Genomic DNA, 24,947 nt, shown 5'->3' with positions numbered 1-24,947 from the left:
CTTTGAATCTGTATTAAGATGAAACAAACATATAAACAAACAAACAAACAAACAAAAGATATGATTTGTGTGGAAACCTATTAAACGAAATGAAATGAAAGTGAAAATGTGCGCTTTGTGGTCGTAGCTCAAAGGTAAAAGAATGTTATTGAGAGCACCCAATAAATGGCGCTTAAATCTGAGAAATGTCATTGACATTTTAAACTTTGCCCTTGACAGAATTCACCAACATTCAAACATGCCCGCAGCTTTAGGTGGTATACATGTGATGTAAATATAGTGGTCATAGGCTGTAGCTCAAAGCTGTGGAGAGTTAGAGGCAGTACACCAAGTACACACACAAAAAACCCCGCAGCCCCTGATGTAGATTGGAACAAGGAAAAGTAGAAATTACGCGGTGCGTAAAATATGTCCCCGCCGGAAGTAGCATTTAGTAGCAAAATGTACAATATCGGTAAAAAATCAAGGTCAAAGGTCAAAGAAGTCAAAGTTCAAAATTTTGTGTAGAAGTTTTGAAGCCCTCACCTAGTGCCATCACAAAAAGCAAACGGAATCGAAATCGGGCTAGAAATGGCAAAGGAGTAGCATTTTGTAGCCAATGTACAATATAGGTCAAAAATCAAGGTCAAATGTCAAAGAAGTCAAAGGTCAAAATTCTGTGTAGAAGTTTTGAAGCCCTCACCTAGTGCCATCACAAAAAGCAAACGGAATCGAAATCGGGTTAGAAATGGCGAAGGAGTAGCATTTTGTAGCCAATGTACAATATAGGTCAAAAATCAAGGTCAAAGGTCAAAGAAGTCAAAGGTCAAAATTCTGTGTAGAAGTTTTGAAGCCCTCACCTGGTGCCATCACATAAAGCAAACGGAATCGAAATCGGGTTAGAAATGGCAAAGGAGGAGCATTTTGTAGCCAATGTACAATATAGGTCAAAAATCAAGGTCAAAGGTCAAAGAAGTCAAGGGTCAAAATTCTGTGTAGAAGTTTTGAAGCCCTCACCTACAGACTGTAGTGCCATCACATAAAGCAAACGGAAATGAAATTGGGTTAGAAATGGCAAAGGAGTAGCATTTTGTAGCAAAATGTACAATATAGGTCAAAAATCAAGGTCAAAGGTCAAAATTCTGTGTAGAAGTTTTGAAGCCCTTACCTAGTGCCATCACATAAAGCAAACGGAATCGAAATCGGGTTAGAAATGGCGAAGGAGTAGCATTTTGAAGCAAAACGTACAATATAGGTCAAAGGTCAAGGTCAAAGGTCACAACTGAAATTCTGTGTAGAAGTTTCAAAGCTCCCATGTAGTGCTATCATATAAAGCAAACAGAATCAAAATTGGCTCATAAATGACAGAGAAGTAGCAAATTGAACATTTTGATCACACACGGACGCACAGACAGACGGACGGACGGACAGACAGACGGACACACGGACACACACACGTACGGAGCCCGTTTCATAGTCCCCTGATCGAACTCGTTCGGCGGGGACAATAAATCGTTACTGTTGCCTTAATCACATCTCTCTCGAGGTATAAATCGAAAACATGCAAAATTATACAAGCAACAGATGTTTGTGCATCATCAATTCAATACAGCACAAATGGATTATTTCATGGCTGCAATGCTGCTATTGTATTATCAGAGTTATTCTAAAATTTTGTCAGATCCATTAGGTTGAGAAATTCCTCCTTCTATATTCCTACATATTTGGATGCATTTCTTTATTACAACTAAAAGTGTTTCTGCTGATGCTGTGCTTCATGCATTGAAAGACTTAATGTTTCTGAAAGCTAGCGATACAGACAATTGGAAATGCTTACATACAGAATGCAATGTGTAACAGAATAACTTCACAGGAAGAAAATTTTGCGTCAAAAGTGAAAACTCATTACTTGTATTTTACATTCACAGGTCTTTTTACAGGTGGCCAGAAGACTCAATTATCAACGATGAAATGATACGAACACTCAAGAACATTCTCGACAAATATGAATAACGTAAGGTTTGATGCACAGACCTGACATGATGACGCTAAGACAGCGGCTGTTGAGAAGAATTCTTCGTTCAAGTGCGCGACGCCCCCTACCTTAAAGTGCGAAAGGCGTGGCATGGTACATATCCATCGGGCAAAGTTTCCTCCAATCGAAGTTACATCGTGACCATCTGCAGACAGTATAATGTCCAGATCTTGAATCTGTATTGGAAATGAAACAAGAATAAGCACTTCAACAACAAATAAACAAAACGTCCAATAAATCTCATAGGAATTATGTGATTAAAATAAAAAATCATGACCACGTAAATGTAAGAACAGCATAATGTGTAGAATTGACCAATGTATACGAAAGTGGGACGTGTGACTACAGTAGTCTTGAATCCGACTTGAAACATGAACACACATTTAGTGCATTCATTGTGTATGTGTGTGTGTGTGTGTGTGCGGTGCGTGCGTGCGTGACCATTAAACTTATGGACCTTACATTAAAGCAAATAACTGGATATTGACAAAAGAAGACTGACATATAAATTCGTCATGTTTTACTTGTTTACCTTGGGTTAATAGATAATTTACTTGAAATATTATCCACTCATACTCCCTCACAGTCCGTAATTACAAACAAGTTATACACTGCAGTCAAGTCTTGAGGCACCATCGTTGACATCTTTGATATATTTCACATCTTGTTATAAAAAAAATGAAATACATGAAACATTTTATTCAGGAGATGAGTGTGTGGCTTCTAATTATCAACCTCCAATTTAAGATGATTAACGGGAAAGAATACAAATCAACGTCTTGCCGACAGAATGAATTCTTTGTGAAATACACAGGAGACAACATATCGCAGATCCTGATGTAGATTAGAATAAATCGTTACTTTTACATCTCTCTCGAGCTTTAAATCGAACTCATGCACAAAAATGTAAGCAACAGATGTTTGTGCATTTAATACAGCATAAATCGATTATTTCATGGTTGTAATAATGCTATTGTATTATTAGAATTATTCTAGAATTGTGTCAGATCCATTAGGTTGAGAAATTCCTCCTTCTATATTCCTACATATTTGGATGCATTTCTTTACTACAACTAAAAGTGTTTTTGCTGATGCTGTGCTTCATGCATTGAAAGACTTAATGTTTCTGAAAGCTAGCGATACAGACAATTGGAAATGCTTACATACAGAATGCAATGTGTAACAGAATAACTTCACAGAAAAGAAAATTTTGCGTCAAAAGTGAAAACTCATTACTTGTATTTTACATTCACAGGTCTTTTTACAGGTGGCCAGAAGACTCAATTATCAACGATGAAATGATACGAACACTCAAGAACATTCTCGACAAATTTGAATAACGTATAAGGTTTGATGCACAGACCTGACATGATGACGCTAAGACAGCGGCTGTTGAGAAGAATTCTTCGTTCAAGTATACGACGTCCTCTATCTTAAAGTGCGAAAGGCGTGGCATGGTACATATCCATCGGGCAAAGTTTCCTCCAATCGAAGTTACATTGTGACGATCTGCAGACAGAGGGTACCAAGTTATGTCCAGATATTGAATCTGTATTGGAAATGAGACAAGAATAAACACTTCACGAACAAATATACAAAACGTCCAATTAATCTCAAAGGAATTATGTGATTAAAAAAAAAAAATCATGACAAAGGGAACGTAAGAACAGCACAATGTGTATGGGGACGTGTGACTACAGTAATCTTGAATCCGACTTGAAACATGAACGCACATTTAGTGCATTCATTGTGTATGTGGGTTACAGCTCGTTATTCCGAAGGTTCGTTATTCCGAAGGCTCTTTATTCCTAAGATTCGTTATTCCGAAGATTCATTGTTCCGAATTCCATCTTCAGATTGACCAATTTTCGGAATAACGAACCTTTGGAAAAACGCCACCAATTTTTCGGATTAACGAACACTTTTTCATTTTCGGATTAACGAACCTGTAGGTATAGGGAATTTGCGTGTTTCGGATTAACGACCCTTCGGAATAACGAACCTTCGGAATAGCGAACCTTCGGAATAACGAACAGCACCCGTGTATGTGTGTGTGTGTGTGTGTGTGTGTGTGTGTGTATGTGCGGGCGGGTGCGCGGGTGCGTGGGTGCGTGGGTGCGTGCGTGACCATTAAACTTATGGACCTTACATTAAAGCAAATAACTGGATATTGACAAAAGAAGACTGACATATAAATTCGTCATGTTTTACTTGTTTACCTTGGGTTAATAGATAATTTACTTGAAATATTATCCACTCATACTCGTTCATTGTAGTCCGTAATTGCAAACAAGTTATACACTACAGTCAAGTCTTGACGCACCATCGTTGACAGCTTTGATATATTTCACATCTTGTTATTTTAAAAAAATGAAATACATGAAACATTTTATTCAGGAGGTGAGTGTGTGGCTTCTAATTATCAACCTCCAATTTAAGATGATTAACGGGAAAGAATAGAAATCAACGTCTTGCCGACAGAATGAATACTTTGTGAAATACACAGGAGACAACATATCGCAGATCCTGATGTAGATTAGAATAAATCGTTACTTTTGCATCTCTCTCGAGCTTTAAATCGAACTCATGCACAAAAATGTAAGCAACAGACGTTTGTGCATTTAATACAGCATAAATCGATTATTTCATGGCTGTAATAATGCTATAAAGGTCAAAATTCTGTGTAGAAGTTTTGAAGCCCTCACCTAGTGCCATCACATAAAGCAAACGGAATCGAAATCGGGTTAGAAATGGCGAAGGAGTAGCATTTTGAAGCAAAATGTACAATATAGGTCAAAGGTCAAGGTCAAAGGTCACAACTGAAATTCTGTGTAGAAGTTTCAAAGCTCCCATGTAGTGCTATCATATAAAGCAAACAGAATCAAAATTGGCTCATAAATGACAGAGAAGTAGCAAATTGAACATTTTGATCACACACGGACGCACAGACAGACGGACGGACGGACAGACAGACGGACACACGGACACACACACGTACGGAGCCCGTTTCATAGTCCCCTGATCGAACTCGTTCGGCGGGGACAATAAATCGTTACTGTTGCCTTAATCACATCTCTCTCGAGGTATAAATCGAAAACATGCAAAATTATACAAGCAACAGATGTTTGTGCATCATCAATTCAATACAGCACAAATGGATTATTTCATGGCTGCAATGCTGCTATTGTATTATCAGAGTTATTCTAAAATTTTGTCAGATCCATTAGGTTGAGAAATTCCTCCTTCTATATTCCTACATATTTGGATGCATTTCTTTATTACAACTAAAAGTGTTTCTGCTGATGCTGTGCTTCATGCATTGAAAGACTTAATGTTTCTGAAAGCTAGCGATACAGACAATTGGAAATGCTTACATACAGAATGCAATGTGTAACAGAATAACTTCACAGGAAGAAAATTTTGCGTCAAAAGTGAAAACTCATTACTTGTATTTTACATTCACAGGTCTTTTTACAGGTGGCCAGAAGACTCAATTATCAACGATGAAATGATACGAACACTCAAGAACATTCTCGACAAATTTGAATAACGTAAGGTTTGATGCACAGACCTGACATGATGACGCTAAGACAGCGGCTGTTGAGAAGAATTCTTCGTTCAAGTACACGACGCCCTCTATCTTAAAGTGCGAAAGGCGTGGCATGGTACATATCCATCGGGCAAAGTTTCCTCCAATCGAAGTTACATCGTGACCATCTGCAGACAGTATAATGTCCAGATCTTGAATCTGTATTGGAAATGAAACAAGAATAAGCACTTCAACAACAAATAAACAAAACGTCCAATAAATCTCATAGGAATTATGTGATTAAAATAAAAAATCATGACCACGTAAATGTAAGAACAGCATAATGTGTAGAATTGACCAATGTATACGAAAGTGGGACGTGTGACTACAGTAGTCTTGAATCCGACTTGAAACATGAACACACATTTAGTGCATTCATTGTGTATGTGTGTGTGTGTGTGTGTGCGGTGCGTGCGTGCGTGACCATTAAACTTATGGACCTTACATTAAAGCAAATAACTGGATATTGACAAAAGAAGACTGACATATAAATTCGTCATGTTTTACTTGTTTACCTTGGGTTAATAGATAATTTACTTGAAATATTATCCACTCATACTCCCTCACAGTCCGTAATTACAAACAAGTTATACACTGCAGTCAAGTCTTGAGGCACCATCGTTGACATCTTTGATATATTTCACATCTTGTTATAAAAAAAATGAAATACATGAAACATTTTATTCAGGAGATGAGTGTGTGGCTTCTAATTATCAACCTCCAATTTAAGATGATTAACGGGAAAGAATAGAAATCAACGTCTTGCCGACAGAATGAATTCTTTGTGAAATACCCAGGAGACAACATATCGCAGATCCTGATGTAGATTAGAATAAATCGTTACTTTTACATCTCTCTCGAGCTTTAAATCGAACTCATGCACAAAAATGTAAGCAACAGATGTTTGTGCATTTAATACAGCATAAATCGATTATTTCATGGTTGTAATAATGCTATTGTATTATTAGAATTATTCTAGAATTGTGTCAGATCCATTAGGTTGAGAAATTCCTCCTTCTATATTCCTACATATTTGGATGCATTTCTTTACTACAACTAAAAGTGTTTCTGCTGATGCTGTGCTTCATGCATTGAAAGACTTAATGTTTCTGAAAGCTAGCGATACAGACAATTGGAAATGCTTACATACAGAATGCAATGTGTAACAGAATAACTTCACAGAAAGAAAATTTTGCGTCAAAAGTGAAAACTCATTACTTGTATTTTACATTCACAGGTCTTTTTGCAGGTGGCCAGAAGACTCAATTATCAACGATGAAATGATACGAACACTCAAGAACATTCTCGACAAATTTGAATAACGTATAAGGTTTGATGCACAGACCTGACATGATGACGCTAAGACAGCGGCTGTTGAGAAGAATTCTTCGTTCAAGTATACGACGCTCTCTATCTCAAAGTGCGAAAGGCGTGGCATGGTACATATCCATCTGGCAAAGTTTCCTCCAATCGAAGTTACATTGTGACGATCTGCAGACAGAGGGTACCAAGTTATGTCCAGATATTGAATCTGTATTGGAAATGAGACAAGAATAAACACTTCACGAACAAATATACAAAACGTCCAATTAATCTCAAAGGAATTATGTGATTAAAAAAAAAAATCATGACAAAGGGAACGTAAGAACAGCACAATGTGTATGGGGACGTGTGACTACAGTAATCTTGAATCCGACTTGAAACATGAACGCACATTTAGTGCATTCATTGTGTATGTGGGTTACAGCTCGTTATTCCGAAGGTTCGTTATTCCGAAGGCTCTTTATTCCTAAGATTCGTTATTCCGAAGATTCATTGTTCCGAATTCCATCTTCAGATTGACCAATTTTCGGAATAACGAACCTTTGGAAAAACGCCACCAATTTTTCGGATTAACGAACACTTTTTCATTTTCGGATTAACGAACCTGTAGGTATAGGGAATTTGCGTGTTTCGGATTAACGACCCTTCGGAATAACGAACCTTCGGAATAGCGAACCTTCGGAATAACGAACAGCACCCGTGTATGTGTGTGTGTGTGTGTGTGTGTGTGTGTGTGTATGTGCGGGCGGGTGCGCGGGTGCGTGGGTGCGTGGGTGCGTGCGTGACCATTAAACTTATGGACCTTACATTAAAGCAAATAACTGGATATTGACAAAAGAAGACTGACATATAAATTCGTCATGTTTTACTTGTTTACCTTGGGTTAATAGATAATTTACTTGAAATATTATCCACTCATACTCGTTCATTGTAGTCCGTAATTGCAAACAAGTTATACACTACAGTCAAGTCTTGACGCACCATCGTTGACAGCTTTGATATATTTCACATCTTGTTATTTTAAAAAAATGAAATACATGAAACATTTTATTCAGGAGGTGAGTGTGTGGCTTCTAATTATCAACCTCCAATTTAAGATGATTAACGGGAAAGAATAGAAATCAACGTCTTGCCGACAGAATGAATACTTTGTGAAATACACAGGAGACAACATATCGCAGATCCTGATGTAGATTAGAATAAATCGTTACTTTTGCATCTCTCTCGAGCTTTAAATCGAACTCATGCACAAAAATGTAAGCAACAGACGTTTGTGCATTTAATACAGCATAAATCGATTATTTCATGGCTGTAATAATGCTATAAAGGTCAAAATTCTGTGTAGAAGTTTTGAAGCCCTCACCTAGTGCCATCACATAAAGCAAACGGAATCGAAATCGGGTTAGAAATGGCGAAGGAGTAGCATTTTGAAGCAAAATGTACAATATAGGTCAAAGGTCAAGGTCAAAGGTCACAACTGAAATTCTGTGTAGAAGTTTCAAAGCTCCCACGTAGTGCTATCATATAAAGCAAACAGAATCAAAATTGGCTCATAAATGACAGAGAAGTAGCAAATTGAACATTTTGATCACACACGGACGCACAGACAGACGGACGGACGGACAGACAGACGGACACACGGACACACACACGTACGGAGCCCGTTTCATAGTCCCCTGATCGAACTCGTTCGGCGGGGACAATAAATCGTTACTGTTGCCTTAATCACATCTCTCTCGAGGTATAAATCGAAAACATGCAAAATTATACAAGCAAGACTGACATATAAATTCGTCATGTTTTACTTGTTTACCTTGGGTTAATAGATAATTTACTTGAAATATTATCCACTCATACTCCCTCACAGTCCGTAATTACAAACAAGTTATACACTGCAGTCAAGTCTTGAGGCACCATCGTTGACATCTTTGATATATTTCACATCTTGTTATAAAAAAAAATGAAATACATGAAACATTTTATTCAGGAGATGAGTGTGTGGCTTCTAATTATCAACCTCCAATTTAAGATGATTAACGGGAAAGAATAGAAATCAACGTCTTGCCGACAGAATGAATTCTTTGTGAAATACACAGGAGACAACATATCGCAGATCCTGATGTAGATTAGAATAAATCGTTACTTTTACATCTCTCTCGAGCTTTAAATCGAACTCATGCACAAATATGTAAGCAACAGATGTTTGTGCATTTAATACAGCATAAATCGATTATTTCATGGTTGTAATAATGCTATTGTATTATTAGAATTATTCTAGAATTGTGTCAGATCCATTAGGTTGAGAAATTCCTCCTTCTATATTCCTACATATTTGGATGCATTTCTTTACTACAACTAAAAGTGTTTTTGCTGATGCTGTGCCTTATGCATTGAAAGACTTAATGTTTCTGAAAGCTAGCGATACAGACAATTGGAAATGCTTACATACAGAATGCAATGTGTAACAGAATAACTTCACAGAAAAGAAAATTTTGCGTCAAAAGTGAAAACTCATTACTTGTATTTTACATTCACAGGTCTTTTTACAGGTGGCCAGAAGACTCAATTATCAACGATGAAATGATACGAACACTCAAGAACATTCTCGACAAATTTGAATAACGTATAAGGTTTGATGCACAGACCTGACATGATGACGCTAAGACAGCGGCTGTTGAGAAGAATTCTTCGTTCAAGTATACGACGTCCTCTATCTTAAAGTGCGAAAGGCGTGGCATGGTACATATCCATCCGGCAAAGTTTCCTCCAATCGAAGTTACATCGTGACCATCTTCAGACAGTATAATGTCCAAATCTTGAATCTGTATTGGAAATGAAACAAGAATAAGCACTTCAACAACAAATAAACAAAACGTCCAATAAATCTCATAGGAATTATGTGATTAAAATAAAAAATCATGACCACGTAAATGTAAGAACAGCATAATGTGTAGAATTGACCAATGTATACGAAAGTGGGACGTGTGACTACAGTAGTCTTGAATCCGACTTGAAACATGAACACACATTTAGTGCATTCATTGTGTATGTGTGTGTGTGTGTGTGTGCGGTGCGTGCGTGCGTGACCATTAAACTTATGGACCTTACATTAAAGCAAATAACTGGATATTGACAAAAGAAGACTGACATATAAATTCGTCATGTTTTACTTGTTTACCTTGGGTTAATAGATAATACTTGAAATATTATCCACTCATACTCCTTCACAGTCCGTAATTACAAACAAGTTATACACTGCAGTCAAGTCTTGAGGCACCATCGTTGACATCTTTGATATATTTCACATCTTGTTATAAAAAAAATGAAATACATGAAACATTTTATTCAGGAGATGAGTGTGTGGCTTCTAATTATCAACCTCCAATTTAAGATGATTAACGGGAAAGAATAGAAATCAACGTCTTGCCGACAGAATGAATTCTTTGTGAAATACACAGGAGACAACATATCGCAGATCCTGATGTAGATTAGAATAAATCGTTACTTTTACATCTCTCTCGAGCTTTAAATCGAACTCATGCACAAAAATGTAAGCAACAGATGTTTGTGCATTTAATACAGCATAAATCGATTATTTCATGGTTGTAATAATGCTATTGTATTATTAGAATTATTCTAGAATTGTGTCAGATCCATTAGGTTGAGAAATTCCTCCTTCTATATTCCTACATATTTGGATGCATTTCTTTACTACAACTAAAAGTGTTTTTGCTGATGCTGTGCTTCATGCATTGAAAGACTTAATGTTTCTGAAAGCTAGCGATACAGACAATTGGAAATGCTTACATACAGAATGCAATGTGTAACAGAATAACTTCACAGAAAAGAAAATTTTGCGTCAAAAGTGAAAACTCATTACTTGTATTTTACATTCACAGGTCTTTTTACAGGTGGCCAGAAGACTCAATTATCAACGATGAAATGATACGAACACTCAAGAACATTCTCGACAAATTTGAATAACGTATAAGGTTTGATGCACAGACCTGACATGATGACGCTAAGACAGCGGCTGTTGAGAAGAATTCTTCGTTCAAGTATACGACGTCCTCTATCTTAAAGTGCGAAAGGCGTGGCATGGTACATATCCATCTGGCAAAGTTTCCTCCAATCGAAGTTACATCGTGACCATCTTCAGACAGTATAATGTCCAAATCTTGAATCTGTATTGGAAATGAAACAAGAATAAGCACTTCAACAACAAATAAACAAAACGTCCAATAAATCTCATAGGAATTATGTGATTAAAATAAAAAATCATGACCACGTAAATGTAAGAACAGCATAATGTGTAGAATTGACCAATGTATACGAAAGTGGGACGTGTGACTACAGTAGTCTTGAATCCGACTTGAAACATGAACACACATTTAGTGCATTCATTGTGTATGTGTGTGTGTGTGTGTGCGGTGCGTGCGTGCGTGACCATTAAACTTATGGACCTTACATTAAAGCAAATAACTGGATATTGACAAAAGAAGACTGACATATAAATTCGTCATGTTTTACTTGTTTACCTTGGGTTAATAGATAATACTTGAAATATTATCCACTCATACTCCTTCACAGTCCGTAATTACAAACAAGTTATACACTGCAGTCAAGTCTTGAGGCACCATCGTTGACATCTTTGATATATTTCACATCTTGTTATAAAAAAAATGAAATACATGAAACATTTTATTCAGGAGATGAGTGTGTGGCTTCTAATTATCAACCTCCAATTTAAGATGATTAACGGGAAAGAATAGAAATCAACGTCTTGCCGACAGAATGAATTCTTTGTGAAATACACAGGAGACAACATATCGCAGATCCTGATGTAGATTAGAATAAATCGTTACTTTTACATCTCTCTCGAGCTTTAAATCGAACTCATGCACAAAAATGTAAGCAACAGATGTTTGTGCATTTAATACAGCATAAATCGATTATTTCATGGTTGTAATAATGCTATTGTATTATTAGAATTATTCTAGAATTGTGTCAGATCCATTAGGTTGAGAAATTCCTCCTTCTATATTCCTACATATTTGGATGCATTTCTTTACTACAACTAAAAGTGTTTTTGCTGATGCTGTGCTTCATGCATTGAAAGGCTTAATGTTTCTGAAAGCTAGCGATACAGACAATTGGAAATGCTTACATACAGAAGGCAATGTGCAACAGAATAACTTCAAAGAAAGAAAATTTTGCGTCAAAAGTGAAAACTCATTACTTGTATCTTACATTCACAGGTCTTTTTACAGGTGGTCAGAAGATTCAATTATCAACGAGAAAATGATACGAACACTTAAGAATATATTCGACAAATCTATAGAACGTAAAGTTTGATGCACATATACCTGGCATGATGACGCTAAGGCAGCGGCTCTTGAGAAGAAATCTTCGGGTACGTTTTCGATGCCCTTTACTCTGAAGTGCAAAAGGCGTGGCATGGCACATATCCATCGGGCAAAGTTTACTCCAATCGAAGATAGATTGTGATGATCTGCAGACAGAGGGTACCAAGTTATGTCCAGATCTTGAATCTGTATTGGAAATGAAACAAGAATAAACACTTCACGAACAAATATACAAAACGTCCAGTAAATCTCAAAGGAATTATGTGATTTTAAAAAAAAAAAGTATATATGACTGGGTGAACGTATAAGAACAACATAACGTATACGTAAGTGTAACGTGTAATACGGAAGTCTTGATTCCGACTTAAAACTTGTGGTCATATTTAGCGATATCTAGTGTGTGTGTTTTGTGTGTGCTGTGTGTGTCTGCGTGTCTGACCTGTCGCTGCCAGTTAACTTGTGGACCTTGTATTAAGAAAAAAAAAATAATGCAGATTACTGGGTATTGACAAAAGAAAACTAATTTATAAATTTGTCATGTTTACTTAGCTATCTTAGACCAATTGATAAATCACTTGAAATATGACCCAATCGTATTCGTTGATATTCCATAATTACGAACAAGTTATACAATGCAGTTGAGTTTAGCAGGAGACATCTGTGATATAATGTATTTCAAACTGTTGCATAACCTTGCGCCATCAACTCTGTAACTGTAGCGTTCTATCCAGGTCAATTGATGATTGACAAACTCAAATTGTGATGCCAAAACCATATTCTAATTCTATCCGAAATAATCCTTCTGAATTTGCATGCAAAAAATGAAAGCACACACTCTGGAATAGTGTGAACTGAGAAAAGAGGCTCTGAAGTACAGGGTCTATTCAAGCGTTTAATCTTTCTCAAGCGGTGCTAGCTCTGCAATGAAAGGGACAAAACACAAGATGTAAACCACCTGAGCAGCAACAATGAAGGAATTATCAAATTAAGCTGAAATTGTGCATGCTTAATTAACACATTCTGTCCATAACTAATGCCAACTTTCAAAGCAGTAGCATTATCCTTTCAAAAGTTATTAGACTTGAAAGTGAAGAGTATACAAAGGATTTTAAGAAATGAAAGGGGACCTGTAAGACATAGCTGATCATTTTAACCCCCCCCCCAAAAAAAAAAAAAAAGTTGCAGAAAAACTGCTTAATACGCGCTTTCCCATTAATGTAATGATCCTAAATTAAGAATAATGTATAGAAGAAGGATAGCTCTTTCAGAAAAAAATGAAAAACCTCAAGATTGACTCACTTGACCCATTTCTCCTCTTTTTTTTTGAGTCCTCATGTAAAATCAAGGGGTGCAACTTTTTGTTCGTTCTATGATGCACGGTCACATGCACTTAATAACATGTCCCCCCACTGTGTTACCTGTAGTCAGGTAAAGTTTGGAGATCGTGTTGGAGATTGGTGTGGCTGTCCCTCCTTCGAACCTAGCTGGACGATTATTAACACAGAAATGCCCCCATGACCTTCAGAACTAGAATTATAATTGAAAGTCTTTACGCACGTGAAGAAATGCACAATTCGAAAAGATCATCGTAGAAGTGAAAGATCGGATATGGACTAGATTTGTTATGAATATCTTGAATACCATTTATAAAAATGCTAGCATGGCTGAGAGACATAGGAGACGCATATTCCAAGATTCTTAGTGATACGCGTCCGGACTCGCCTATGTATGCTCTGTGCTGGTCGATACAGGCATAATTTTCCCAACAATTCATGTCCTTTCACACGTTAATGGGAACTTGATTAAAGGGAAACAATGCAGTTTAGGGAGAAATCTCATCCCTTTTTGTCATACATTTTATCAAAGCTAATGTTGTCAACCTTATTGTGTAAGGGTTTCCTTTCTGGTATTACCATCATCTCTATTCATTGTCAGCTATTAGGTCAGTAGGATTTCTTTCTGCAGTACAAGTATTTGCATGTTCCAGCTATACAAGGACACAATATTCATATCTGCACTTATAGGATATACAATATAAAGACCGAATGCCATTAACCAACGAAATGCTAATGATTGTTTCTTCTTTTCACTCAGAAGTGTTTCAGTGAGAACGCGCATTATTTTCCAAGTGGAATAATACCGAAATATTCAAAACCGTTTTAAAATACTTCGGTGACCCTAAATATTTAGCCTGTATCATACATCATAACATGGTATGGAACTATTATTATTAGTTTACCTGGCACTTTCGTGCCTCTCCGGCGAGGATCTCGTAGAAGTCGTTATGCAATGTTGACGCCGTGATTGATACACTGCGCAGCACGCGGCTGGAACACATCCCCTCTGCCAATTGTCGAGACACAGTTCTTCCGCAGTTCACTTTGTCTATCTTTAATTCTTGCTATTATGATTTGAAGTAAGGAACGTAGTATCAACATGGAGAGGGTTCATTAATATAAAAAGCAATCGCCTTGCAGGTGGAAAATCGTAAATCAGACTCTATATTCTGACGTGATGCAGACGTGATGCATTTAAAACTCATGCCATGGTGGATGGATGGTAGACAATGACTTTATTACAATCATATCACGTGCATAACTGGAAGTACTATACTGAATGCGTACTTTAACGTTCTACTTGAAGATTCACTGGGAGATAATAGGCATAGTCGGTGTAAACATCACATCGTGGTTAAACTTATTGTCTCATAGGACCATAGTAGCAGTTTAGCAGCTCTGACATTTAGTTTAAAGGGGAGATATAGAATTGGTTGAGGAGAGGATATCAGCTTTTGACTTTTTGCAAAATACCTACATGACCTAGAAGCCACTTTATGAAATGTTAAAGAGCATACAATTCTAAGAGGATTTCAGTTTTTTTGATGAAAATCGGATTTGAAATGGCCGAGATATCCAAAAACAAAGTAAATCTAAGTGATGCTGACAAGAGGCGGGTCCCACCTTTTATTAGGTTTGCTTTCTCTTGGATATCTCAGCCACTTCTAAAGTAATTATCATCAAATAAACTTAAAATTCTTCTTAGAATTTTGTGTTCTTTTATACAATGTACTTCAAAAGAGGTTTTACATCCCCCCAGAAAAAAAAAATCATCGTCAAAAAGGTCTCATCTTAACCAATTCAAACTGTAACATCTCTTTAATTGATTTGCCGACGTTACTACAGCTTATGACATGATTCGCTTCTTTTTCATCTTCTATTTCATAATGTTATCCAGCAGTAAATGGGTCATTATAAGTCCAATGTCAGCGCCGTCGATGTTTTTTTATCTCCAAATCAAGTACCTTTAATCGAGCATTAGCACTGCAGTCAGCTGAACACAATCGACATCGATAATGACCATTAACCCCAGTCTACCGTGTTGCCCCCCCCCCCCAAAAAAAAATGAATAGAAAAATAAATGACCCTTCACAACAATAAATTTCAAAATAGTAAATCAATCCAAATACAATTTCAGGGTATGATGCCATAACTTATTATCCACATCGTTCAGAAAACCCATCCGATTTGCTTCAATGGTCAAAGAAAAATGAAAATTTTTGTAGAGAATGTCAGGTATCCCTTCCCTCAACGTTCTGTCCATTGTATTCACACATTTAATATGCAGTTCCAAGAGCATCCAAGTGCTAAACTTAGAGGTATCAAACCCATGACATGCTTTTCAACGCTTCACATTTCTCTGTGACCATTTTAAGCAAATCTGATGGGGTTTTCTGCACAATAAAGCTAAGATATTATATTTTAAAAACCTGAAATAGATAAAAAAACAATTTTATCATATTGAAGTTAACAGCGCAATAATTCGTTGTTGTTGTTGTTGTTGTTTTTTGGAGGATATACTGTATATAGTGTTGATTTAACACCACCAGGAAGTGGGAATCGAACGACGGAGAATAATTGTGCTTAGTTCAAGTCAAATGAAAAAAAAAAACACAAACAAACATAATGCTTTGAACTGAACAAGTGATGAATTATAGTGCCACAAATTTCTTAACATGTCCACGGTACAACGATCACAAATTTTGCTCCCAGGCATTGATTTATGCTGCCAAGTCTAGAATGTGTAAACTTAATTGCTATGGGTGGTTTTACGTGAGATTTTATATAGAAACTGAACTAAAGGCCGTGTCACACCTTTCCGGGCAAGCCTTGCGTACGACTTGCGAAGAACAATTTTTACCACCCAGAGGTCCCCGCAGATGACCCGCACATGACAGTACCTAGCACGTATCTAATCCGTAGTCGCCCGGAGGTGCGCACGTAAATATTTTACCCGCAACTATGTTTAGGCCCTGTCACACCTTTCCGGGCAAGTTATGCGGGCTTGTTGAGTGTAGGGATTTTCCAGCATACCGGAAATTTCTGAGGGCGAACAAGGATTTGAGCGAGTCAGTGCATGTGTCTTACTTGCTGGACGCGTTCTACTTAAATTCTACTTGCAAATATACTGTGTGACCTTTGTACCAGTCGCGTGGGGGCTGACAACTCATTGAAGGAATTCCTCTGAAGGAATGGCAGAAGTTCCACAGAATTATGGGGAATTATGTCATTATCTTGGCCGCATACGGAACTGCGAAGTACCTGGTACCTGCGTGGGAGTTGCCTGCGAGGTGCTGCCGCTAAGGGCCTCCTACTGGCGTTCTGCGTGGACCTCTCCGGGCATCCACGCGACTCACCCGGAAAAAAAAAATTAGAATTTTGGTTTAAAAAATCGGACTTGTGGGCGCACCTCCGGGCAACTACAAGCGAGATACGCGCTAGGTACTGTCAGGTGCGGACCAACCTCGGAGAGCTCCTGGTAGCAAATTCGTTTCCCAGCAAGTCAAGATGCAAAACTTCCCCAGATGCGGTATGACAAGGCCTTGAGCATGCTCAAAACTTGTTCAGAGTGAGTCATGGGGGGTTCGCTCGCAGAGGTGCACGCAGAACACCAGTATGAGACCCTTACCAGCAGCACCTCGCAGGCAACCCCAACGCAGGTACATCTCAATACCTGCAAGTCGCTCGTAACGGAAAACGGATCGGTTTCAAAGCTCTCACGCAGGTCACACGAACTACGCGCAAGTAGAAGGTAAGTAGTACGTGCCTAGTATGTAAAGGCCGTGTCACACCATTCCGGGCAAGCTACGCGGGCTTGTGGCGAGGAGGTAGTTTCCAGCACGTAGAAGATTTTCAGCGGGCGAACAAGAATGCTTGCAATTTTCATTCATGCCTTGTCATACCGTACGGGGGAAGTTTTGCGGCTTGACTTCCGGGGAAACAAATTTACTCCCCGGAGCTCTCCGCAGTTGGTCCGCACCTGACAGTATCTAGCGCGTAGCTGCCCGGAGGTGCTCACGCAAGTCCGATTTAACCGCAGCCAAGTTTTGAGCATGACCAAAACTTTTTTCCGGGTGAGTCGCGGGAATGCCCGTAGAGGTCCACGCAGAACGCCAGTAGGAGGCCCTTAGCGGCAGCATTTCCCAGGCAACTCCCACGCAGGTACTTCGCAGTCCCGTATGCAGCCAAGATAATGAAATTCTGTGGGATTTCAGCCATTCCATTAGAGGAATTCCTTCACTGAGTTGTCAGCCCCCACGCAACTGGTACAAAGGTCACACAGTATACTCGCAAGTATGATTTAAGTAGAACGCGTCCAGCAAGTAAGACACTCGCGTTGACTCGCTCAAATCCTTTTCCGCCCTCAGGAATGTCCGGTATGCTAGAAAATCCCTACACGTAACAAGCCCGAATAGCTTGCCCGGAAAGGTGTGACAGGGCCTAAACACGGTTGCGGGTAAAAAAAAAAATATGCGTGCGCACCTCCGGGCGACTACGGTTGAAATACATGCTAGGAATAAACTGCCATGTGCGGATCATACGGGGACCTCCGAGTAGTCAAAATTGTTCTTTGCAAGTCGCACGCAAGGCTTGCCCGGAAAGGTGTGACACGGCCTTTAGAAACAGGTGCGAAACTCGCAAACATTCTTGTCCGCCTCAGTGCGGAAAATTTTCCTGCGTGCGGAAAGTCCCTCCTCGCAACAAGCCCGCTTAGCTTGCGCGGAAAGGTGTGACAGGGTCTTTACTCAATGTGAGTGGGGACGACGCGCATTCATGGACGTGAATGTAGGTCTCGCACGTAAAGTAATGCAACACCCAATACCGAACTTGTATTAATGGTAAATTTGATAATCCTCTTATAAGTGTACATACACGTAAAGACTTCTGTTATCTTCGACAAGGATTTGTTTTTGACAGCGTTGGTTTGTTTTGTTTTTGTTTTTCCTTTGTTTTTATGTATGTTTGTTCGGTTCATTTAAGTACTTTTCAATTTATTGTCATACGGTGTATTTCCGTATTTCTAAAAACGTTGGTACGGATTGGTACAATAAATGAGAATACTAATGTATTTGGTTTTACACATTCCAACATTAGAATCATACTGGTTACAAATGTTACTGGTCATGCTGTAGTACTAAATAAGTGTCTCTAAGAAGCAACATATAAAATTTTGAGGCCTACCGAAGCCACCTTGTAAAACTATAGGCCCAAGACTCATGCGTGTGAAAATTACACAGAAATAAAGGATGTGAATGTCTTGACCGACTAAAATCATTCCAACTATGAAATTCAATGTCGAAGAATTGACTTATATAGACCATATGTTGATTTGTCTGTCTGTTTGCAAAATAGCTAAAGAAAAAATATTACGAACGTATAAGAAGACATTTTTAACAAAAAGTTGATAATTATACCAGAATTGAGATACTAAACAAATTACGGGAAATTCGGTCGTTACTTTCAACAAAGCATTCACATAAACTCTTTAAAAACGCTTAGGCCTACTCACCACTTGGTTGAAATGAACCATGAATGACATTCCTGACAGTGTATGGCTTGGCTGGCTGCTGTGTAGAGCATATTCCTGCCATTGTTTTCCCACTCTTTTGGCGGCCTCCACAGCATGGCATTCAAACGCAACATCAACGCAGAAATACTGGTCACCATTCTGTACCAAGCCATCGATGATATCAAGGCCAAGTTCTTCCGTCGCATATGAGGAGAAGTAGAGAAGGTAACGAAATTGTTCGTATCGAGGAAGGAGTTTGTATTTAAGGCTCTCATACTTGGATCGGTCCTTTTCAAATAAAGCCTGAATGTATACTCCTGCAATGTATTCCTGGAACAATTTGTGGGGGAACGAAACCGTTGACTTAACAAAGGATGGAAAGTTGACTCCGCGGTGACGACGCTCCCTAATTCTGGTGACATTTCTCTCTAATGTCAAAATCCCGACTTTGCGGCATGTTTCCATGGAACTAGTACATTTGTTGAATCGTTCTTCAGGAAATGAAAGAGACATCTTCAATAAACCGTCCAGTGCTATCTCACCTATGTCTAGAATGGCTCTATCAGCTTTCGTGATAAGCAGAGGAAGATTTTTATCATTCAGATTTTCACACTCCTTTGCTGCATAATGATCTTTCAAGAAGGAGATCATCTCTCTAAAAAACTGAGAGAAAGTTTGCAGCTTGTGCATTACTTGTCGCCTCTCTTCATCTGCCTCGTTCCACATGATGCAAAGCATAGCACAAAAAATTGGATATGGGGCCATATGTGACTGGATGACATCATTTTCTGTCATGAAACTGATCAGATCTTTTCCAAGAGCATCCTTTTGTACATACTCGAAGTACCTCTTGATGTATGTCTTCAAATTTTGCTTGTTGAATCCTTCCACATTGATTACAGAGTAAGCTTTGGCAAGTCTATTGCTCATCGTGAATTCACTAGTTCTCCATGGACGTGAGGTCACGAAAACCCTGCAGAACTTGAATTGATCCGATTGTAAAATGCGAATCACTTCATTGCTGCTGTCTCCCGACAACTCTCCGCTAAACTCGTCGAATCCATCTAAGACCAAAAGGACTTTATCTGGATTTCTTGAGATGTAGTCATCTATCTGGCTTGATGTTACTGTATTTGATTGAGAAAGATATGCCTCAGCAATATCACTGACAGTTTGACCTTCACTGACATCTCGAAGGGGAATTACGATCACCATGTCAAGTTCCGTGAGCTTATCTCCACTACACCAGTCCCAGGCAATCTTATCGCACAACGTTGTCTTGCCGACACCTCCTTCACCCTGGATCAAGATGCGCTTTACAAGACTTCCGTTTGCTTCAAGTGTCAACATATGATCGTACGTTATTTGTGTTTTGTCATCATGGCCTACCAGACTTAGATTTGTGTAGAGTTTATTCAAGTCAACCTGTTCCATGAAGTTGAGCGGATCTACTCTGATTTTCCTGCGTGACAAGCGATAATGCTCCTTCAGTTCTTTGCAGCATTGTTGTACTTGTTCCCTTGTTAGCGAAGTGCTGGGTGATGATCCTGGGAGGTGAAGCAACGAAAACAGAGAGACAAATATTCATTAACATATGAATAAATTATAGTGGTATCTGTCTCTCTCTCTCTCTCTCTCTCTCTCTCTTTCTCGCTATTATATACATGTGATATTATGCTATATGACTGTGTGTAAATGCACAAAATCACTCATTATTTTGTAAACAACACATCAAAAATGTTTGAGTACGTTAGCAGTCATGTTAGAAATGTGATTCGTCATCGGGTTCCGATAAAAAAAAGTGAGTTAATTTGGAAAGAAACAAGCAAAAAGTGGTAACTGTATGACGAGAAGGAATACAATTTTTACACTGAAAAAAAAAAACATTTCTCAGCCTGGTTAGTAAATAGAACCTCCTGGCAATTAACCCTGTCATTCTTCGATTGAAATTTGCTATCTAAGAACGGTTGTAAACTGAACGAATCACCAGCCTCCTCGAAAAAGAAATGTTTTCAAGGCTGCTCTTAAAGGCACTGAATCTCTTCAATCAAACCGTAATAATGAATGGAGTAATGAACATAATGATAATCATTGTTAATGGTGTTTTGAAGGCTGTTCTGTTATACAATAAATCATCTTATGAGACTGTGTCGAAATTACATAGAAATGAGCATATTGTCGATGTTAAGCATCAAAATCGTTTTGCATAATTGAGTTGTCACAGTTATAATCCTACAATGTATATGATAAAGAAGTTATAAGTTAAGACTGTGTGGTTGCCTAATATCATAAACAACTCTATACTGACGATTAACCTATGTAAAGTGAAAAGGCGTCGGCCAAAAGATGTAGTATTGCCGACACACAAAAACCAGGTTTAAAAAAGGAAGAAAAAAAGGACAAATTAAACAAAACCATAACAACAACAGCAACAACAACAAACATCTGAATGGCATGTCACCTGATGGTTTGAAGTGAGAGGTGACCACGTCAACTAAAGAATCTAGTTGGGACTCTCGAAGCTTCTCTTTGAGCACACTGATGGTATCGGTACCAGGAGGCTGTCTGTCTTTCCATGTCCACAGTATCTCCATAAGTGCTTCTTTGGTGTCCATCTGATGTTTTTGCTTGACACTGCAGAGCACGTTGTATTCAAACTCGAGGGAAGTTCCGAAGTCAGTGTAGGATGAGGGAGCTATATCTCTGCACAAGTCGCGAAACATCTTCTGGTATTTGATTCTGCATAAAACAAGTTGAGGGGTTATAAATGTTAACTGTTGTGTTTGTTGTTTTTTGTTTGTTCTTTTTATAGCAAACAAGTGTAACAGTTTTATTCAACGAGAAAAAAAAAGTTTTTCTTACAGAAATGCAAACAGACGGTACTGATTCAGTATGGGTTGAATGTTCCTTTGAATACATAATGGGAGGATGCTGTTATCAATCAAGAATAATGACAAAAATCAGCCTAGTGTTAGAGCATCAGGCAGAAATATTAAGGATGCAAAAAACAAAAACCAAACAGTAACTACAGTATATACAGCTGCAACAATATACCCTTACCAATGCTTACCTGTCAGACGAATCATCATTTGGACCCGGGTTGGTTTCAATGTCGCCCGCCCTCATCAGGCGAATAAGTGGCATGTAGCGTCCACATAGCAGAATGCTCAGCGTGAATGTGGGGTGTACCTGATGCCAGATTATTCCCTGCATTGTGCAAATTACATGAAGTAGAGAATGAAAACATGAAAAGAGGAGAAAGAGAGGGAAAGAGAGAGGAGTTGATACAGGTAATAGGTAGAAAATTCTATATAGGCCTGAATTCGCTTATGCCGTTTGATCATTGCTGAGATTGTAAGGGGAGGGGTATTTTATGTGATCCTATAGCAATGAGAACCTAAAGCTATATGCGAACATAAATATTTACAATTTAATTTTCTGCAGTTTGTCCATGTAACAGCAAGGAGTCAGCCAAGGAGCCCAGATTGCATTCTCGAAGTTTCCCTGAAATAACGCTGATGATTCGGTACCAGGAGGTTGTCTATCTCTCCATGTACACAGTATCTCCATAAGTGCTTCCTTGAGGTCCACCAAATACATTGTAGTTTTGTTTGACATTGTCTAGTTCGGGTTATCCAATCCCAAGGGTGATTCCGAAGTTCATGTAGGATGAGGGAGGTAATGGCAAAATAACGTTATATCAGCTGTGTGCGAACATGAACAAATACATTCATTCTCATGTACATCACCGCGGAAAATAATGTCCTACAGGAAATAATAAAAACACTGCTAAACGTACTTTCCTGAAATTGTAATATACTTCACCTCTATCTTTTTCTACATCTTTTAAACTAATAGTGTTTTTGTATGGTAACTGAGGGAATAACCTCCGTATGAAATCACGAAAGGCCTACTTATAGTTACTTTCTTCACATGCTAGTATTTTATCTTCATCATATTACATCTTCTGGACAAATCATTTATCATTAATTTTTTTTTAGTTACAGTATTATATTTTCTCGAAGTGCCAGTAAGAATTGTAGATATATATTCGGTTGTCTTCGATAAAAAAAAGGAAAAAAAAAGAAAAGAGAAATATAGATCCCACTTCAAAATTGTACAATTCCAGGTGCAACCCTTCTTTCTTTCTTTCTTTCTTTTTTTTTTCAGACAGGCAGAAGTTGCGCATAGATTAGCAGTTCACGCACGGGTAAAAATTCGGGGGGGGGGGGGTCCAACCCGAAGTTAAAACAATTTCGGAATAATCTGGGCATCTATACATTAGAGAAAAATTCCAAATCATAATAAACTTTCAATCTAAATTTCAATTTGAAATAAAAGGGTAATAATGGGGTAATAATAGGGTAATGATAATAAGGCAATAATGTCATGGGCTAAAATGTCCGGGGTAAAAATGTCGGGATAACAATTTCATGGGAAAAATGTCAGGGTTAAAACGTCACAGGAAAACTATGTTATTGGAAAATGTCAGGGGTATACATTTATCAGGATAACAGTTTACGGTGAAAATGTCAGAAGAAAACGTCAGAAGAAAAATCAGTATGGAGAAAAATATCAGGGGTTAAATGTCAAGAATAGAAATATCCGCAGTAAAAATCTTAAGAGTAGTCTACAAAGTGATAAAAGTATTCTTTTACTTATGTAAAGGTGTGAGAGGTATGAGACATAGACATGATGTTTTCCGCCGGAAGGGGTGTTTATGTCATTAAGTTTCCCCACTTTTTATGGCGAATTTTCAACATAAATCACATCGCTATGAGTACCCCAATAAGTGACTGTGTAGGAGCTTCGTTGAAAAGCCATAAACATACCGTCATCCTGCCATTTTTCTTCTGACATTGTTTGCCTTTGCACTATCTCCCTTGACAATTGCACCAATGAAATTGTTATTCCTGATTTTTTTCCCCCTTCACATTGGATTATCTTACCGTGATCTGCAAAAGACGCTGACCCAGATAGTTCATCACCTTTTCTGCGACACAGCGCAGATCCATCAAGAGGTTTCTCCACGTGCACCTCTGATAAACTGACACTGAGGGGTGAATCGTTGTATCACAATAGAAACGAACAAGATTTTTCGTCCATCCACTTGAAAAGGGAGAATCTCGAGTTGTAAACCTAGGCAAGAGACTCGACTGTATGGTTACATGGTATGATGAACCACGTGGAATACGTAGCGTCCTAATGGGAGTACTGGGGTATCTTAAGTCATCTGCTGCGCTTGGAGGAAGTCCTGTAAGACGTTGAAAAGACATTTCCGAGTTCAGTCTCCCATTTCCACTCAACCAGCACTTGATGTGGCTGGAGAAGGTACCGAGGAGACCTGACTGAATTGTCATATTATGGCAAGCTTGATGTTGCAGAAGCGGTTTTCCCAGAATAGGAACGTTTTCCCAACAATCAGGATTTGTGTCGTTGTCTATTTGATTCGTATTGCATGAGGTAGCCTTCCCATTATCCTTAACCTCTGGATCGTCACTTTTGTCACTTGAATGTCGTGAGCCGCCGGTGCAGGGAGGGCAGTGAAGTCTTCCATGTTTGAGACCGAGCTGCAAGTTTCCTGAACGGTGGACGAATCGCCCAATCCTTACACGCCACAGACTCAGGCAGATAGTCATGGTTGTAGAATTTCTCCTACACAAGCAGATAAATATGATTCATAAAAACGTGAGTGCGAACATTGGATGAATATTGAATGGAATATTACATGTACTATATAGTACGTCGGTACAGAGTTGTGGGGAAGAGATGAAAACTGAATGCAACAAAGGCACTCCAATCAAACAAA

The 24,947-nt window shown here is 38.4% G+C and overlaps 2 protein-coding genes across 6 annotated transcripts in view; both read right to left on the bottom strand.

Moving 5' to 3' along the window:
* The window catches only part of LOC139734043 (uncharacterized), a 58,739-nt gene extending 46,264 nt beyond the window's left edge, over positions 1–12,475 (bottom strand). For 2 of the 5 annotated variants that reach the window (XM_071644850.1, XM_071644854.1), the window contains exons 1-5: positions 9,572–9,732; positions 6,949–7,134; positions 5,586–5,762; positions 3,378–3,563; positions 2,014–2,190 (exon numbers count right to left, since the gene is read on the bottom strand). In XM_071644850.1, coding sequence (XP_071500951.1) covers positions 2,014–2,190; positions 3,378–3,563; positions 5,586–5,762; positions 6,949–7,134; positions 9,572–9,664 — 819 coding nt within the window. In that variant the 5' untranslated portion in view covers positions 9,665–9,732. Of the gene's footprint in view, positions 1–2,013; positions 2,191–3,377; positions 3,564–5,585; positions 5,763–6,948; positions 7,135–9,571; positions 9,733–12,292 lie in introns of those variants that run through there. The other 3 variants (XM_071644851.1, XM_071644853.1, XM_071644852.1) reach the window with 3 other exon arrangements.
* Positions 12,476–13,204: 729 nt separating this feature from the next.
* On the bottom strand, positions 13,205–24,153 carry LOC139734008 (NLR family CARD domain-containing protein 4-like). Its single transcript, XM_071644815.1, has 6 exons — positions 24,088–24,153; positions 22,209–22,345; positions 21,600–21,877; positions 19,139–20,685; positions 14,532–14,693; positions 13,205–13,210 (listed from the first exon to the last, which is right to left on the bottom strand). Exons 1-6 carry the CDS (start codon positions 24,151–24,153, stop codon positions 13,205–13,207), a joined length of 2,196 nt encoding a protein of 731 aa, XP_071500916.1.
* Between the last annotated feature and the right edge of the window lie 794 nt (positions 24,154–24,947).

Source organism: Diadema antillarum, unplaced genomic scaffold (genome assembly GCF_040938485.1).
Source record: "Diadema antillarum isolate AM-2024a unplaced genomic scaffold, OU_Dant_1.0 seq00000507_RagTag, whole genome shotgun sequence".
Lineage (NCBI taxonomy): Eukaryota > Metazoa > Echinodermata > Echinoidea > Diadematoida > Diadematidae > Diadema > Diadema antillarum.
The sequence above is the reverse complement of the archived record's forward strand: the minus strand, read 5'-3'. Positions and strand labels throughout refer to the sequence as shown.